Source organism: Corvus hawaiiensis, chromosome 6 (assembly GCF_020740725.1).
Source record: "Corvus hawaiiensis isolate bCorHaw1 chromosome 6, bCorHaw1.pri.cur, whole genome shotgun sequence".
NCBI classification, from domain to species: Eukaryota; Metazoa; Chordata; class Aves; order Passeriformes; family Corvidae; genus Corvus; species Corvus hawaiiensis.
The window spans coordinates 62,208,056-62,225,682 of record NC_063218.1 but is presented as its reverse complement, the minus strand read 5'-3'; the positions used below and the strand labels follow the sequence as shown (position 1 = coordinate 62,225,682).

General features: G+C 42.2%; 1 protein-coding gene across 1 annotated transcript in view; it reads left to right on the top strand.

Annotated features, from left to right (window-relative positions):
• The first annotated feature begins 14,578 nt into the window (after positions 1-14,578).
• The window catches only part of PRMT3 (protein arginine methyltransferase 3), a 55,244-nt gene continuing 52,195 nt past the window's right edge, over positions 14,579-17,627 (top strand). Inside the window, exons 1-3 of the mRNA XM_048307644.1 lie at positions 14,579-14,732; positions 15,353-15,435; positions 16,508-16,557. Coding sequence (XP_048163601.1) covers positions 14,608-14,732; positions 15,353-15,435; positions 16,508-16,557 — 258 coding nt within the window. The 5' untranslated portion in view covers positions 14,579-14,607. The remainder of the gene's footprint in view (positions 14,733-15,352; positions 15,436-16,507; positions 16,558-17,627) is intronic.

The window sequence follows — 17,627 nt, the reverse complement described above, 5'->3', positions numbered from 1 at the left end:
AAAGCTCCTAACGCAGATGAAGGCTGCCCAGTTATTTCTCATCGCCACCCCAAATGCTGGGTTAGGCAACTCAGAAATTTCTGGAAAGCAGAAAAGAAGGGCTTACAACACAGCCAGGATGTACAACACAAAGATGTGCACGCAGCCATGAGCTGCTGGTGTGGGCAACCATAGCCCACAGGGCTGAGCCAAGGCACTCCAGCAGCTCTGGCTGTGCCAAGTACAGCTACAGGGGACAGCCCAGAGCCTGGCCCTAAGCCTGGCACACAAACTTCTGGGTGGCACAGTGTGTCCCTAGGCCATGGCCAGGTGGGCTGGCTGGATGGGGGGTGCTCCAGCAGCCCCTTATAGAACCACAGAATGGTTTGGGTTGGAAGGGACCTTCAGGAGGTCATCTGGTCCAACCCTCCTGCCACAGGCAGGGACACTTTGCACTACACCAGGTTGCTCCAAGACCCATCCAACCTGGTCTTGAATGTTTCCAGGGATGTTTCTGGGCAACCTGTTCCATTGTTTTAATACCCTCATTGTAAAAAATGTTCTCCTTATATCCCTCCTTCTTTAAAACCATTCCCCTTCCCCTCCCTCATCCTGCTTGCAGCAGAGTGGGCTTGCAGGCTCCTGGAGAGGCAACAGGTGTGACTGGTCCTGGCCCCCTGCTCCACACCAGCGTGGCAGTTCCATTTCTATGCTAGAAATAAAATGGTTCCTGAGCATTAGAAAAACAGGGTCTAGAGGAATCTTTTAATGCAAGCCTTGGAATAAGAAGAACAGCTCATTTTAAAATTAGTCAGTGCACTTAAAAGGAACCAGAGTGGCCTGCAAGAGCAATTAGGCAGAATGGGAAAATCTATGTAAATGTATAGAAAGTTACACTGGCACAGGTTGCCCAGAGAAGCTGTGGCTGCCCCATCCCTGAAAGTGTCCAAGACCAGGTTGTCTTGGGCTTTGAGCAACCTGGTCTAGTGAAAGGCGTCCCTGCTCACGGCAGGGGGGATTGGAATGAGATGAGCGTTAAGGTCCCTTCCAACCCAAAGTATTCTGTGATTCTATGAAAGTTGTTGCTTGTGCTTTATACAACTCAGGGGTTATACAAATCAGGGGTTCCCTGAAGGGTTATGCACTCTCTCATTTAAGGACCCCAAACTACATATTGGGTAAAGCCTTCCTCCCTCTATTATGCTGGTATGTTTTGGTAATGTCTCTTCAAAATGAGTTCTTCAAGGGCAAGCAGTGACACCTGCACCTAACAGAACAGAAATAAAGCATGCAGGCAAGGAAAGCAGGAAACAGGAGACCAAACACAACTGTGGCTGATAAAGGATAATCAGGACAGCTCCTGGAGAGGACAGATGTGGGGTAACATAGCAAAGTATTAGTTCAGTAGGGTTGCTCCAGGTTTACTGTAATGGTAACATTAAAGTGGCAATTGTCATTTTTTGAAGTTTATTGAAGACAGAATCTTTCATGTTTTTGCAATCACAGATTTTTGGGGGGAACAAAAATGAAAATAATATTGATAGAAGAATCATTTATTGTCAGGTATTTCTAAGCATGGAAGCTGAAAGTCAAAATAAACCACCCAGACTCACTCTTAGTTTTATTGAATTACTATACATTCAGATGAATTTGTTTGGGAATTGGCTGTTGGCTCAAATTCTACCCTGGATCTGGATCTAGATTTCCAGTCTCAAGCTACTCTGACAGTTACTTAGTTCTGGGGCTTTGAAGTTCAGAAGACAGAATTTCAGCATGCAAATATGGTCATTAAAGATACCAAGTTGTTACTACCCAAACCTGTGCCTGATCAATTAATAGCAAAACTGCATAACTGTCATCTCCAGCATGCTCTGAATGTTGCCAGAGAAATGAACCAGTGGTTTGGAGAACTTGAGCAAAGCAGGAAATGTCCTTGCTGCTCACATATCTTGGACAACAGCTGCTTGTGCATCTGCCTCAGATTTCAGCTGTAGGATTTGGCTGCCCGTTCCAGTAAACAAGTTGGGTGACCTCAGTTTCGTAAAAATGCGCCAGCATCACTAATGCTCAGTCTGCAGAGGCAGGTGACTCCTAGCACCAAGTGAAACCTCAGAGGAATTACTCTAAATTGTGACCATTTGTAATGATTCACAGGGATTATTCCTGTGGGGAAGAACTCTGGAATAACAGCTCGCTCATTGTGACAGCAAAAAATACTATGTTTACAGAGTGTCTTAGGAGCAGATCAATAAACAGAAGCAAAGATGCTGAAATTCTTACATCTACAGCACAATAAGTTTGGTCTTTCTATATTTAAAGGTGCCGTATAAGAAAGATGGGGACAGGCTTTTTACTGGGTGCTGTAGTGATAGGACAAAGTGTGATGGTTTTAAATTAAAAGAAGGTAGATTCAGACTAGGTAAAAGGAAGAAATGTTTTATGATGTGTTGGGGAAGATGAAACAGGAAAGCCTTATAAATACGATTGCCTGACAAAAGATTTTGGGAATATGAAAACTACAGGCGACATCGAAATGAAAGCCACTTTTGAAATACCAAGTCTTAGTTACTGAACAACTGGAAAACAATGGTATGGCCGACTGAAGGTAATCCCCTCTGGATTGAACAATACCCTCTGCTTGCAGGCAGGTCCAAGGGTCAGAGCAGACCCTACTAGCTCAGCAGAAGGGGTCCAAAGAGTAGTTTTTAGGAGTTAAGATGTAACACTCTATGGTAATATAAGAACTCTTATAGGCTGTATGTAAATGCTATAGGATTTGTATCTTGTATTAGATTGGTTAGTGACAATTAGAATATTCAGTACAGAAGATGATTTATTGTATTGTAACCAGGACTTCACCAGTCCATTCCATTCCATTCTATTCTCATCACTTCTTCACTCTCATTCCTCTCGCTCTCTCTCTCTCTTACCCGCTTACTCTCTTGCTCTCTTAGGCCTGCTCAGAGCTGCCAGCTGCAGCTCTAAGCAGTGCCCCTGTACCCACGCCCTTTGCAATAAACCGCATGTTCCAAGATCTGCTTATAGAGATCTCGTCACCGTCCCCGTCTACGCCCGGTCCAGACTGAACCCCAAAGCTCCTACAATGATGGGCGTGGTGAACACTGGAAGAGGCTGCCTGGAGAGGGGCTGTAGATGCCCCATCCCTGGAAACTTCAAGGCCAGGTTGGATGGGGCTCTGAGCAACCTGGTCTAGTTGAAGATATTCCTGCTCATTACAGATGGGTTTGACTGGATGATCTTTGGAGATCCCTTCTAACCCGAATCACTCTGTGATTTTAAGATCAAGGGGTTTATAATCCAGATCAGATTTAGTCTGGTGCCCTGGATTCACCATCTGCACCACACCTGTGGTTTGAAGCAGTCTAAACAAGCAGTTCAGACCCTCCGTTCTGCTGCAAGCAAATCTGGTGTGCACCTGGAGTGGAGACTCTGGCTTACTGTCTTCTGAAAAGAATCCAGTGTGCATCTACCAAAAGGGGTCTGCAGATCCAAAGGGGAAACCAGAAATGGGATAACTTCAAATCTATAGTGCTGCTCCAACACAAAACAAAATGCTTTGGTAGATGAAGCCACTGCAGTCTTGACATACAGCTGAGGCTGTAACTTCACATTAATGTAGATTAGACAGAAAAAGTGTACCTTCTGCTTTCCTGAATAACTTCAATTATTCACTAGATTTTCCTATAAAAAGTCGTGTATTAAAAGCAAAACATTAAGGAACTTTCAAGACAAGTACTCTGAGCAAGAACTGAAAAGCTTTCTGTCCATGGTAAATAAAAGAGTGTGGAGTTTCACGCTGACTTGGATGGACTTCTTTCAATACCTGAGCTGGCATGCAGAGACTGCTGCAGTCTGGACATACCCAGAGCCCACAGAGCAAGAGCTCTCCCTAATTTCCAGTCCTTACCACCTCTTTATGATGATGGTGTGTTTCTTACTGCCCTATCAAAGAAAATGTTCCAGGTTTCATTCCCTGTGTGTTTTTAGATGTCCAAATAATCTTTACAGAATACCTAGATGAAGATTAAGGTATCAATGGCATTTTCCCCCTGTTCTAACACAAAAATATTTCTATGAACAAGGAGCAAACTCTTTTTCTGCTTCAAACAGCGTGGGCTATTGCATGGAACATCTGCAGATATAATTAAAATTTCAAAATAAAAATAACATGATAGTTGCTGTGCAGAACAGCCAGCCCGACACAAAATATGTGTTGCTTTACCCTAGAATTCAAGAGCAGGACAGTTTTCAGATCTTCAATCAGCAATCTTTTTCTAAAGTTACTATGACTGACCTTAGAAACAGAGGATTTGGGGAGGAATTGTAAACCACAGTAAATACTTACTTGAGTGAGTATTGATTTTAGTATTGTTTCCTGTTAATTCCTACTGTTAAAAATACAAAATTGAAAAACATTCTTCAACATTTGTGGCTCTTTTTTACCACTGGCAAATGCAACAGGGTCATGCACATTAGCCAAAGAGAGAGAAACAAGCAGTTGCTTCTTTATTTAGTTTGGCAGAAAGTTACATGTTCCATTTAAAATGTCTGAGATTTAACATGTCAACCGCTTTTGAAAGTTATGAGTAGGTCTTTTGGGGTTTTTTTGTCATTATGTTCCACTGTTTTGATGAGTATTTTTGATAGGAGGGATATTTGTCCTAACAGAAAAAGTTGCTGAAAGAAGAGTTTGAGAAGAACCTGTAAAAGACCTGAGCTTACATGGAAGAATCATTTGAAACCATTACTCGACACCCAAATTTTAACAGTACTCTCCAAGCAGATATGCTCACAGTAATTGTGCTGACTTTTGGAAGTTCCTGATTTGAAATGTTGCCCCTGAGACTTTACAGTCTGTTTCAGAACTAGGACCCTGTTCTCAAGGCTGATGACTTAGTAAATCTGTGTCTTGTTTCAATAGACTTCCCAGAGGATTGGATCTGCTGAAATAACTTTTCCCCTTCTACTTAAAACACTGTTTGGGTATGTTAAGTCCCCGCACAAAAAGCATAAAATGTGTGTTAGCTCATTTTAAATTAACTCCTTCTGTGTCAGGAAGAATTTTTCTTAGAGTTAACTGTTTTGTACTGAAGAGTCAAGACCACCCATTTCAAGACTTGTTTCAGGCAGGGTATGTGCAACATTGCTGAGGCTTCAGGTTGCCCACAACCCTTCCTCCCTTGCTGTTGCAGATGGAGCACATCCACAGGAACAATTCAGCAGGGTAAGAAGAGTAAAACCCAGACTTGCAAAGCCAGCTCACCAAGTCAGCATCGTGTCCCTGGGTGCTTCAGAGGCTCAGTGTGTGCCTACCAACACTGCCTGTCTGCTCTCACCTTGAATTATCCTGCACCACCTAAGTGAACTGCCATTGTATTACCAGTTCTCATAATCAACGTCTCCAGGGCAAAGGCAGGCAGACAGTGAGTGAGGATGGGTAAATCCAAGAGGAATTGTGTTTGTAATGCTATTCCCCTTGTGTCTCACAGAAGATCTATCTGCGACCCACCAAAGCAAACACAGGCATCACCTCAGCCTGTGTCTTTTGCTTGCAGGTGAATTCAATATAGTTCAACAGTGCAACAGCTGCTTTGTTAGCATTTTATATATTGTAAATGAAAGAGGCTTACTTCTCTCACTCCTTAGTGCCCCAGCCCACAGAAAAAGCAAGAATTTACAATATTGCTGTTAAAAGAAAAGGGAAGGCTCAGGAGCTCTTGTATTCTTAAGTTTCAAACTGATAGATTGAAAGTGGAGGAGCCAGTAAATGTGCCGAGGGTTTGGTGGCACAGGTTTGCTCATGTTTAAACTGTGAAACTTCAGCATTTGCAAATGTCTGCTTAAAGGCAACATTAAAGACAACAGACCTCTTTTGCTTTTGTGGCTTTGCTTGCCAGCTACAATGTGCCATATCAGAGTGTGAGGGATGGGAGGAGAGGAGAAAATCCATCTGAAATTTAGCAGCTTTAAAAAAAAAAAAAAAACCCAAACGTTTTTAATCAGCTTGAGAGCTCAGTGGATTTGTGAAATCGTTTGGGATTAACAGGCTATTGATTGCTAATAAAACAATATTTAGCTTTGTCTGATGAACAGCAATGGAAAAAGGTGTGGGCACCTTGTCAAACAAGACCCATTGAGGACGGATGATGGGTTAAGTGTGGGGGTCTGAGTGGCAGCGTGGGTGCCCAGTCTTCAAGGAGAACTTGTCAGTTGTTAGTAAGGCTGGTGAAAGGAAGGACGCCAGCGCCTGATGGCTGGGGTAGTATTGATGCAAGTTAGCTGACTAATCAGATTGAAAAAGTCCCATGGTATTTATGTCACTTTAATTTTCATCAAACAATTGGAGACGACAGCACTCTATTAAGAAGAGGTTGATCCAGAACTAAAGCTAAATAAATTAGGGTCTCAGTTTAATCAAATTATCCCTCTACTGGCCTTGGATTAACCGAGGGAGACAGCGTCAGTCTAGGCACTTTTCATTGGCTGGTTTATTTTTTTTTTTTTAAAGAAGCTGGTACAAAGAATGGGAGATTTAACACACAGCTACTACTCATAATACCTCAAATAAGCACGTTTTAAAGAAGCAGGAATTAATATTTATCAGGAAAAATTGCAGTTTTACTGAAATATATTTCCATTTTTACGTTAGGAGTGTTTTTTTCAGTGAAGTGAACTGAAAATGAGGCTTAAATCTGTCAACAAAAATCTAGACTGAGAGAACCTGAAACAAGCTGGCACAGAAATGGAAACACTAGCCTAATGCTACCTAATGGTTTCTTGTTAGACTCATAATATTTTAGCTTACCTGCTCTAAAAATGCTTTGATTGCACATTTACATTTTGCTATTGTTTACTTACATTTTTTGTGCAGGGTAAGAAATTATTTTTCCTCCTTCCTACAGTCTTTACACCTCTAGGTGTAAAAATCTTTGAGGTATCCAGATTGTCCTTGAGAAAATAATTTTCCCAAGCTGCCTTATATCTTCTCCTGCAAAGTTTTCACTAAAGGTTTACAGCAAGAGATAGGAACTGTCTTTTCAATAGTAATAACATGAAAAAGATCCTGTATTTATAGCTCCTCTACAAAGATTAAACTGAACTGTTGCAATAAATCTTTCAAGATCTTGAACTCCTGAAATATTCCAAATCTGTGTGTTGTCATAATCATTGTAAAAGTAACGCTGGTTTTCTAGACATAGAAATGAAAGTAAAGTAGTACATCCTTTGCTGGAAGCAATTAACTGAATTCATCCCAGTTAACTACAAAATTTGTTTTTGAAAAATGCAACGTGATGGATAAGCACCTCCTTCCATCTTTGTTGCAAAATTAAAAATAATTTCATGAGAAAAGCAGGGTAAACAGATGTGGTACTGTGCCTGATTCTACTTTCTGGTTGCTTCTTTCTCTGACTTCTAACTTTTTTTTTTGCTGCCCATGATCATCAATGTTGTTCCTCATTCTTCTGAGGCAATCACAACTTAGGGAAAGTGAAGCTGAACAAATAAATACTTGTATTTTTGTTACATCTGTCAAAATGGAGATTTTGGGATGAGCTGTGATCTAGTGCACACTCAGGTAAATCATTTTCACTGCATGTGTAATAGACATGAGAAGTACGACCGGCTTCTCTTGGTCCCTATTCTCCCATAATCTACAAAATTTCAGTCTTCCTCTGCATTTCATTTCTGTTCTTATTAAGCCCTTGGAAATCCAGGCACTAAGCACCCAGTTCCTTACATAACTACGCACACATATCCTAATGCTCCTTTCATTTTTGATTTCTAAATATCAAACTCAAACAATTTTATCCTTTCTTTTTTCTGGCACACTTCAACATTCCACTCTATGGACAGTTCTGGTGGACATAACCTTGCAGATGCTCATCCCTGCACAAGAAGGGCTTTTTTCCAGGTAACTCATCTACTCATTTCCTTCCTGAGTTTGCTAAATGCCTGACATCCACTCTTGTGACACTAAGCATCTTGTAGATACTGTGAAGAAAACCTAAGTGCCAAATAGTTGCTTTTGGGGGTTTGTTTTCAATGCATAGCCCTCCCAGTTCCACTAGTTTGACCTGAAAGCCAATCAGAATGCCACCTGTCTTTGCTTGTTTTCTTACTGTGGGTGAATAAAGATCATATATTTTCACGGTAAAGATGTGGTCTAAGGTAAATGCTTTATTTTACTTCAATCAGGGATAGGATTTTTCTTGTAGTTTTTCTGTACAATCATTTACTCTAAGTTCAGGCATTTTTTCCCTGTAGAAAACAGATGTTTTCCCTGCAGAAACATAGGTATTATGAGACAGAAAGTTTGAAATGCTTACAGCTGCTTTCTCTGTGAACACTCGTTTATCCTCATGGTGCTTATGAAATCTTTTATCTGCATTTACCCTTTACACATAAACAGTCAATGTAACTCTGAATACCAGTGATTTTCTAAGTATCTAATTATTTTTTTAACATTACCTGTTTGGAGAGATCTCAGTTGGATTGGAGTGACCTTTAGCATCTGAAACCATCCCATTTTCCTCAAGCTGCTCCACAATGCACATTTTATGGAGGCACTTCTGCAGAAGTATAAGTGTGTGTGTGTGTGTGTGTGTGTGTGTGTGTGTGTGTAACATACTGAGTTGCACACTTCGTAACATAACCCTAGTCCTAGTTCCAGGGTGAATTTTTGTTAGAAACTAAACAACAACAACCCCAAATCCCCAAAATAAATAACACCCCGTTCCCCACCCCCTCCCAAAAAAACCAAAACCAAAAACCCAACAACCCAAAACCTGCCCCTGCCCAGATGACAATTTTGTTTTGCAGTCCATACTTTCCTTTGGCAGCCCTTTCCAGCTCCACTTCAGCTCCAGATCTAAGCTTATGTTCTCTCTCAAGCTTAAGCCTAACCCTGCTTTGAGGGTGAGCCCTACAAAGGGTCTGCTGGATAAAAAAAACCTCAGTCAGTTATCTTAGTACAATAAGGGGAATATGGCCATCATTTTATGAAACTTTTAAACTGACTGAGCATTTAAATTCAGAATTCTGTTTTCGATACCACTAACTTTTCCTGATGACAGGAATAAAAAATACCTTTTGACTACAGCTCATTTCCTCTGTATACAAACTGGCACTCACATTTTCTGATTTAGACTTCATTTAAATCTTTCCAAGCTTTCATTATTTTAACAGAGTCTAAGCTCATCCTTTGGCTGTGAGGGCAATAAAGGGGTAAAGAGCTCCCTGTCATCAATGATGTTTTACTTGCTGTGATACCATTCTGCAAAAGGTGAGGTTTCTCTACCTCTTTCTGTTGCACCTAAGGCCGCTGGAGCTGCGCTTTCCATTGCTGTGTGATGTGGGGAAGTGCCAGCTTTGTGAGAACCTGTTCATCTCTACACATCTTAAAGGCTCAATGAAAAAGCCACTATCTGTTTTCAGACTGTTGGCTGTGAAGAGTTTCCATCATTAAATTAATAAAAATGTGACAAACTGGGGTGGGAGGACTGAATATAAGTGTATTTGCTTTTGGGAGTGTCATTCTTGGCACTTACATGTAGCAGACTGGCTTTAGTATCCAAGGAGTGTAGTGTAACATTTCGGACTGTTTGGACTTTCTGGATAGAAAATATTTTTGAAAAATTGTCTTCAGTTTTGAGCTTCATGGTTGTGTGCTGTTCAGTTGGTGAACTTGAGTGGTTAAAATTTAAAAAATACAACTCTGACTACAAGAAGTAATCTGGTTTGTTAACATGAATTTTTAAAAATCTGCTCTCTCTTTTTTTCTATTTTACACAAGGTAAAGTCATAGCCATTTAATAATAGTTTGTTTAAAATGCTTTTTTTTTCTTTCCTACACGATTTCTATTAACATACTTTCTTTGCTTTTGAATAATGACAAGCACCGGGGCCACAAAAAATGACACAGGTAGAGAATAAAGTTACACATGCTTGGAAATCCAGATGAAACAAAGCCCACAAGTGATATGTTGCTACCATATTTTGTGTGTGAACACCCTCCAGCAGTCTCCCCAGTTCTGTGTTTCCAGAACTGGAAAAATGTTTCCAATGCAGTAAAAAACCCAGTAAATATTTGAAGTTTCTTCCCCTTGGCCCAGATCATGAAATAATCCATTACATTGTAAATCTTCCTGTACCATGCAAATCCCTTTACAAGGATTAGGAGATTGTAACAAAGATGATCATATTTCAAGAGGTACCAATGTAAGTTATACATTTCTGCTGCAGATTTCATACAGTCCTCATCCAACACGCTACATACAGTGACCCAAATGAACAGGTGCTTTACACTTATTGAGAATCTTAATTCACACAACAATAAAAAAGAAGGCTCAGTTACAAGGCTGTGCAGCACATTCAGTCTGCACTCTCTGAGGGGACTCAACAATAGCTGAGGGTGTGCAGTGGAGCAAAGACTATGCAATCAGTGACCCCTTGCCCCTCGGGGGCGGGAGGGGGGGAGAGGAGAATTTCAGTAAAACACAAAGAAGCTGCTGTTTCTGCTTTTGCTGCTATCAGCCTGGGTGCTACTGACAGAGCACCGCCTGTTAAATCTATTTCTGCTCCTAGCTGCTTGAGCAAGAGTAGAGGGAAACTATGTTTTATCATTCTGCATCACTTCTGTTTCTTTCATGGGATCGGATCCTATTTAGGGGGGATAAGGTAGAAGCATCTGACTTGGCTAGATTTCCTCTGTACACTAAGAGAATGCAGCACTTTGCCAGCATTTTGCACTAATGCTGATTCATTGAGTAGAACTGAAGTGCTACATAAGGAAAAACTTCCATGAGGAGCACTTAGTTCACACCACTAAGTAGCGTTTGCATAATTGGTGGTATCTACTCATACCTGTAGAAGTAAGTCTGAATGGATATAGGATTTTAAAAAAATACAGGACAAAATTTGTGAAGGAGTCTGACTTAGTAGCTCTTAGACCCTTTTTTCAAATCTGGCATTCTGGTCTTATCTAAAACCAGTTTCCAAATTTAAGTCTTTCATGTCTCTCTGGATTTGTCTATAACTAAGCAAGCCTAACCTGTTTAATTAGTACCATACTTAAAAGTCTTTGTTAGCTTTGAGAGGAGGGAGGGTGAAAGGGAAAATTGAGGTACATGGGACAGATACACAAATACAGCTGAGAGATCAGGGACTGTAATCCAGACTTTCAGGTTCCTTCTTGAATTGTGCATCCCACTCCATTTTTTAAAATTTGTTACCAATCAATTCAAATCGCTTTGTTTTTATACTCGGCAAACACTACTGAATTTGCATTCTAAAAATGAGATGACAATCTGACCCTTGGTTCCACCCTTCTACAAATGACCAAAAGCTGCAAAGATGATGATAATGCTGATGGTCACTCTGTTGCCAACGATTATAATGTACTAACAAACACTTGGTACCTTCACTTACATTGAGAGCTACATATCGAGCGCTGTTGCAGGCTCAGCCTTCGTAAAATAAATATTGTAGAACCACAGAATTCTGAATTGGAAGGGATCCATCAGGATCATCGAGTCCAACTCCTGGTCCTATGCAGATTATCCCAAGAATCACACCATGTGTCTGAGAGCACTGTCCAAATGCTTCTTGAGCTCTGTCAGGCTTGGTGCTGTGATCACTTCCCTGGGGAGCCTGTTCCAGTGCCCAACCACCCTCTGGGTGAAGAACATTTTCCTGATATCCAACCTAAACCTCCCCTGACTCAGTTTTATGCTGTTTCCTTGAGTCCTGTCCCCTCATGAGGAAGTCTGAACTGCAATGAGGTCTCCCCTCAGTCTTCCCCAGGCTGAACAGACCAAGCGATATCATCTGCTCTTCATACGGCTTCCCCTACAAACCCTTCACCATTCTTGTGGCCCTCCTTTGAACATTCTCTAACAACTTAATGTCTTTTTTATATTGTGGCACCCAAAACTGCCCCAGCACTCCAGGTGAGGCTGCTCCAGCTCAGAGCAGAGCAGGACAATCCCCTCCCTTGCCTGGCTGGTGATGCTGAGCCTGCTGCACGCCAGGACAGGGTTGGCCCTCCTGGCTCCAGGGCACTGCTGACCCATATTCAACTTGCCATCGACCAGGACCCCCAGGTCCCTTCCTGCAGCGCTGCTCTCCAGCCTCTCATTCCCCAGTCTATACACACAACCAGGCCTGCCCTGTTCCCTGTGCAGAATCTGGCACTTGGCCTTGTTAAACGCCACACAGTTGGTGATTGCCCAGTTCTCTGATTTCTCAAGGTCTCTCTGCAGGGCCTCTCTGTCCTCAAGGGAGTCAATAGCTCCTCCCAGTTCAGTGCTGTCAGCAAACTTACTTAATGTACATGTAATGTAGATTAGCTTCCTATGAAAAACAAGGTGGAAAGAGAGGAAACTATTGCTATGTCTGACCTGGTGAGTAGTGTGACACAAGTGTAGCAAAACATGTGGTGCTGAAAATCCAGTGCCAGGTACCTTCAAGATTTTAACTTCAGGCTAGCAGCTGTAGTTTGTTCCTGTGACTGCAGGTCTGGAGCAGCCTGGTAGTTTCATTTGGAAAAGGAACCCATTTGATGTGTGGTGTGATGACACTGAGGACCAAAGCATAGCAAGTGGGGGAGTTTGGAAAATCAGCTTTTAAAGGATGGGTTTGACCTCCTGAACCAAAGAGCAACACAGATGCCTGCGAACTTCACTAACTTTTTAACCTACTCAAGGATAACCAATTTGATCCAAAAGTACAAGATGTCATTTAAAAATATGTGATGCCTAGGGAGGCACAGCTGACCAACAGCAGCGATATGGGAGGTTTCTTAAGTATTTCACATTTGGGAATAACCACTGCACAAACACAGTATTTATCCACCTGACTTGGAGCAGTTCTAGCAGGATGCACAGCGTACCTCTGCTCCTGCTATTATATAAGGTAGTCAGGTTCTAAGTGAAATAGTAATTTCATTATTTTTGGAAACATTTGTAGTAGCACAGATATGAACTTAGACATTTTGAGGGTACAAATTGTAAAAATTCCAGCTTTGACATTTCCCCCACCACATCCTGCATAGGAGAACCATGGGAACCAGCACCGTTTGGTTCTAAAGAGATGTGTGTTTCTGTCAGGCACAGAATACAGAGAAAATGACAGCGCTTCAGTAACCTAACCAGAACATCAGGTACTATGTTCTTCAAGTGATGATCCTCAAGCTTTGGTTTTCTATATAATTTTTTAACTACTTTTTAGCTTCTGCATTTGAATGACGTCTCAGTTATAAAGGACATTAGGAAGAACTTCTTCACAGAAAGGGTGATTAGACATTGGAATGGTTTGCCCAGGGAGGTGGTGGAGTCACTGTCCCTGGAGGCATTTAAGGAAAGACTGAATGTGGTACTTAGCGCCATGGTCTTGTTGCAAAATGTGGAATATGCAAAATTTCCTTAAGAAAGGATGTTCTATAATGTTTGATCTTTGCATACTTTCAAGACTAATCAACAAGAAAGGAGATCTAATTGGTGGAGCAGGGAGCCACTAACAAGCTCTAAGTGATCTCCAGGTGTTAGATAAACAAATTACTTGTAGGTAGAATTACCTTGTTAAGGTTTAGGGCTGGGCGTGCTTCAGTGATCTCAGACCTGGGGGTAGGTTAATAAAGCTTGGGAAGAAGGATGTACCCCTGATGGTGGATACAAAGAATGCAGAACTTATGGGCCATAAGGACATTTGGCAGAACCCCCAAGATAAGGAAGAAACTAATAAAGACAACTCAGCAATTGTGCTGAAATCAGTTCCAGCTGGGTAAAAGGTAATTCCCGAAGGGGAAGATCACAGCCACGGACTCACAGCACCAACCCAAGAAACCACCAACTCAACTAAAGACTGAGCACACAGCCTGATTAACATGAGGAGGAAGAGAATCATTAACCAATATAAGATAGAATACTAATTAATAAGAGAACTATGTAACTTGTAGCCAATGAACACTAATTCCTTTCCTGAAATATATAAATAGTACGAAAATTCTGAGAGTTTGTGTGCTTTATTTGTGGAATACCACCGAGCACCCAGGCTTGTGGAACTCTGAAATAAATAATCAACACCTCTCCAGTGTGCATTATTGGCTTAGTGCACACCGGGTAATGAATCCGAGTTTTGTGGACAAGTCTGGTTGACAAGGTGGTGTTTGGTCACGGACTCGATGACCTCAGAGGTTTTTCCAACCTAATTGCTTCTGTGACTCTGCGGTTCTGTCTGTCGCTAAACTTTCTCTAAAAGCTGACATTTAAAAGCGCGTGCTGATCCCTTTAACTCTCCCATCGCAGCCGCGCCGTTTGCGAGACACAAAAAGCCGGGCGCCTGCCAAGGGCGGACGGCGGGATTCGTGCTCGGCGCTGAAACAAGGAGCACCCTCCCGTGCCGGGAGATGGCCGAGGGATAGTCCCGCCGCCCCGCCGCCCCGCCGCCCCGCCGCCCCGCCGCCCCGCTGCCCCGCTGCCCCTCTCTCCCGCAAGATGGCGCCGGGCGGGCCCCTCAGCCCGGGACTTGCAGCCGGAGGCTGCGCCAGGGGGCGCGCGAGGCCCCGCTCCGTCCCCGCCGCCGGAAGCGCGCGCGGGGCGGTGGCGGGATATGGATCCCGAGGAGGAGATGCCCGAGCTGTCCGACGGCGAGGAGGCCTGGGACGATGAGGAGGAGGAGGAGGAGGAGGAAGGCACTGCCGTGGCCCAGAGGACCCGCTGCCTCTTCTGCGACAGGTGGGGGGCCTCATGAGGAGCCCGCTGCGCTGCGAGCGCCCGGGCTCGGCCCGCGGGAGGGAGATGATGAATTCCGTCCGGGCTTGTAGCCTCGCTCTGTAGCTTGTTGATCGCTTACACGGCCTCTGTGGAGCCAAAGGTGGGTTAGATTCAGACTGAAGGAAGGAAAAACGTGGAAAGAAGGTAATCCCCTTCCCTCGTACTGAAGCACTGTGGAGGATTTTCTCTGTTTTTTTCCTCTCTCTTTTTTCCTTCGCCAGTATGGAGATGAGAGTTTTGATTTCGATGCTGCAGATCAAGCTGTTCCACCCACCTTGTGTTGCTGTGGTTTTTAGATTTCAGGTTTAACGCAGTCTTTGCTCTCAAGGAGCGTTTGGAAGTTAACAGGATCTGTGGGTTTGTCAAACAAAATTTTTGTCTTCATTGGCTTTGGTTTCAAAATGTTTGACAAACAAGGTAAAAGCTTCTATGTGAGGCATGTAAGCCAGTGCCTGGTCATCCTTTCTCAAGGGCAGGAAATGTGTTCTAAATTGCCCAGTAAGTCAGAACAGAGCATATAGCACTAATAAGTTGGAATTTAACATGTCAGTATTGCATATTTAACAGCTTGTTATTTACAGGTTGTTTAGTTCTGCTGAAGCTGTGTTCTCCCACTGCAAGACAGAGCATCAGTTTGATGTTAGTGATGTGATCCAGAAACACGGTAAGTTTTTGTCATGACTTATCACTTCCTTTTGTGTGTAAGTATCTCATTTAAAATACATTGCAAATATTAATTGGTTTCTAACTGATTTCCTGGTTTGCAGCTGAAGCTTCCAAGATTGGATAAGATGAGCTATTGTGGAAAAAATGCTTTTACATTTTCTTGATGCTGGCTGCTTCCTGTATGCTTTTTTTACTGGTTAAGCTCTCAGCTGGTGACAAAAGTAAGATTGATCTCTGCTGGCTTGTGCTGATTCCTCACTGCCTACTTGATCGACCTGAGTCAGACACTACCTGATTGATCTGGTCTGCTATGATTGATCTGATCTGATCTGCTGGGAGCTCTTGCCTGAGCAGTGATGCTGCTCTTGGGCTCAGTATTTAGCAGAGCCCCATGGCTTGTGTTCGTCAGGTGATCACAGGAAGGCATATCCTCCCATATCGGTTTAATTCTTTCCAGTCAAGCTTAAGCTAAGCTTTCATTGAAGCTGTCATTATAGATTATATATTGTAAGGTATGGTCTGGTCTGTTTTCTGTCTAAAATCCAGGGAAAAGTATTTTGGGTTTATCTTCGCTGTTCCTGGGGAGAGAACACAGTTAAACTACTATTACTTTGGCCAAGGTGGCAATTTTAAATCAATATTGGTAGGTATTCTTGACGCATAGCATCAATTTACATTCTCTTAAGCAGAAAGCTAAGAATATGAACAGGGGAGCACAACAGCCTAAAATAACAGGTAGCTAGTAGGAGATAAAAGAGTGGCTGTCCTGATGTACTTGCTGCCAAATGAGTGAAATCCCTGTTCATAGTCCCTGGTTGAAAGTGTTCCATTCTTAATTTGTGGCAAATGTATTTGTCCTTTTGAGGGTGAGGATTTCCTGGTTCAGTCCTAAGGAGAAGAAAAACATAGATGGGAAACTTAAGATAGGAAGACTGCTCTAGATAGTGATGTACACCCCAAGGGGAAGTTTGAACCAATTACCAAGTGAACAGCTAATTAGTATTCACATAATTATAAAACGTGTGCTTTTCTGTAATACAAATGCTCTCTCCCTTTTTTTTCCCTCTCAGGACTCGATTTTTATGGATACATTAAACTAATAAACTTTGTCCGATTAAAGGTAGGTGTGCCACGTACTACTTCTGTATTCTGATTCTGGAGAATAGGAAGTCAAAGTGCTGTGCTTTCAGTTTGCCCTTTTCTAATAATTGCATGAGATTTTGTATTGTAGTTTTAGAAAAAGAAATCACAGAAATTAAAATAGCTGTTGTTTGGTTTATCTAGATATGAGGCTGTTTTAATTTTAAATAGATTTAATTAATGTGAAGTTTTGTTTTCAGAAGGGAATGTTGAGACTTGCACAAAGCCTCCATGCTATGTAGTATCATCTTGTTTTGTTAGTTTTTCTTGGCCTTTGACTCTGCTGTCTCACTTCAGAAATGGGTTCACTTCTCAGTAACTGAAGTTTCTCAGTCCTTGCATCTGTGTTGGTGTAAAGCCTTTCCTGAGGGTGTGAGCTGGCCAGACCCCTATGCAGTAAGGACAATACCTGATCTCTTAAGTTACAGAACTTAAAGCTTTCCTAAAATGATACCTGAGTCAGGAAAGCTAATGGGAACCTACACTTTCAAGATAGGCCTTGGTATATTTTGTGTGTCTTGTGACTTTGTTCCTTTGTTCCTTTGTTATTCCCTAAAAGTTTAGGTTAAAACTCAGTACCATCTTACCTTATTAAGTATTTTTTTTACTCCAGTCTTCAAATTTTAAATCCTCAAGTAGTTATTTATAAGGCAAAAACTGAAGTCCATATCTGACTTCTTTTTTCCTAAGAAAGTATTAACTGGATGCAAACAGGAGAGAATACAGTGTTTCTGACATTTGTCCCTACAGCACTGTTCATGTAAAGAACACCTGACAGGATCAGTATCTTGGATTTATTGATTAGCTCTGTTGTGAACTGTGGGTCTGACACAGCCAAACACCTGAGTGAACTTGGTTCCTGAGAGCAGTGTAATCCTGCAAGTATCCCTCAGTATCTATCAATGTGCTGTGCATTACTGCTTGTCCTGAATTCCTTGATCCTGGAGCTGCCTGGGCTTGCCCAGGCTTTGCTACAGAGCTCCTTCGATAATACCCTGCATATTTTACTGTGTGTAAGAACAGGTCTTTGCCTATTTTCTTGAATGAAAT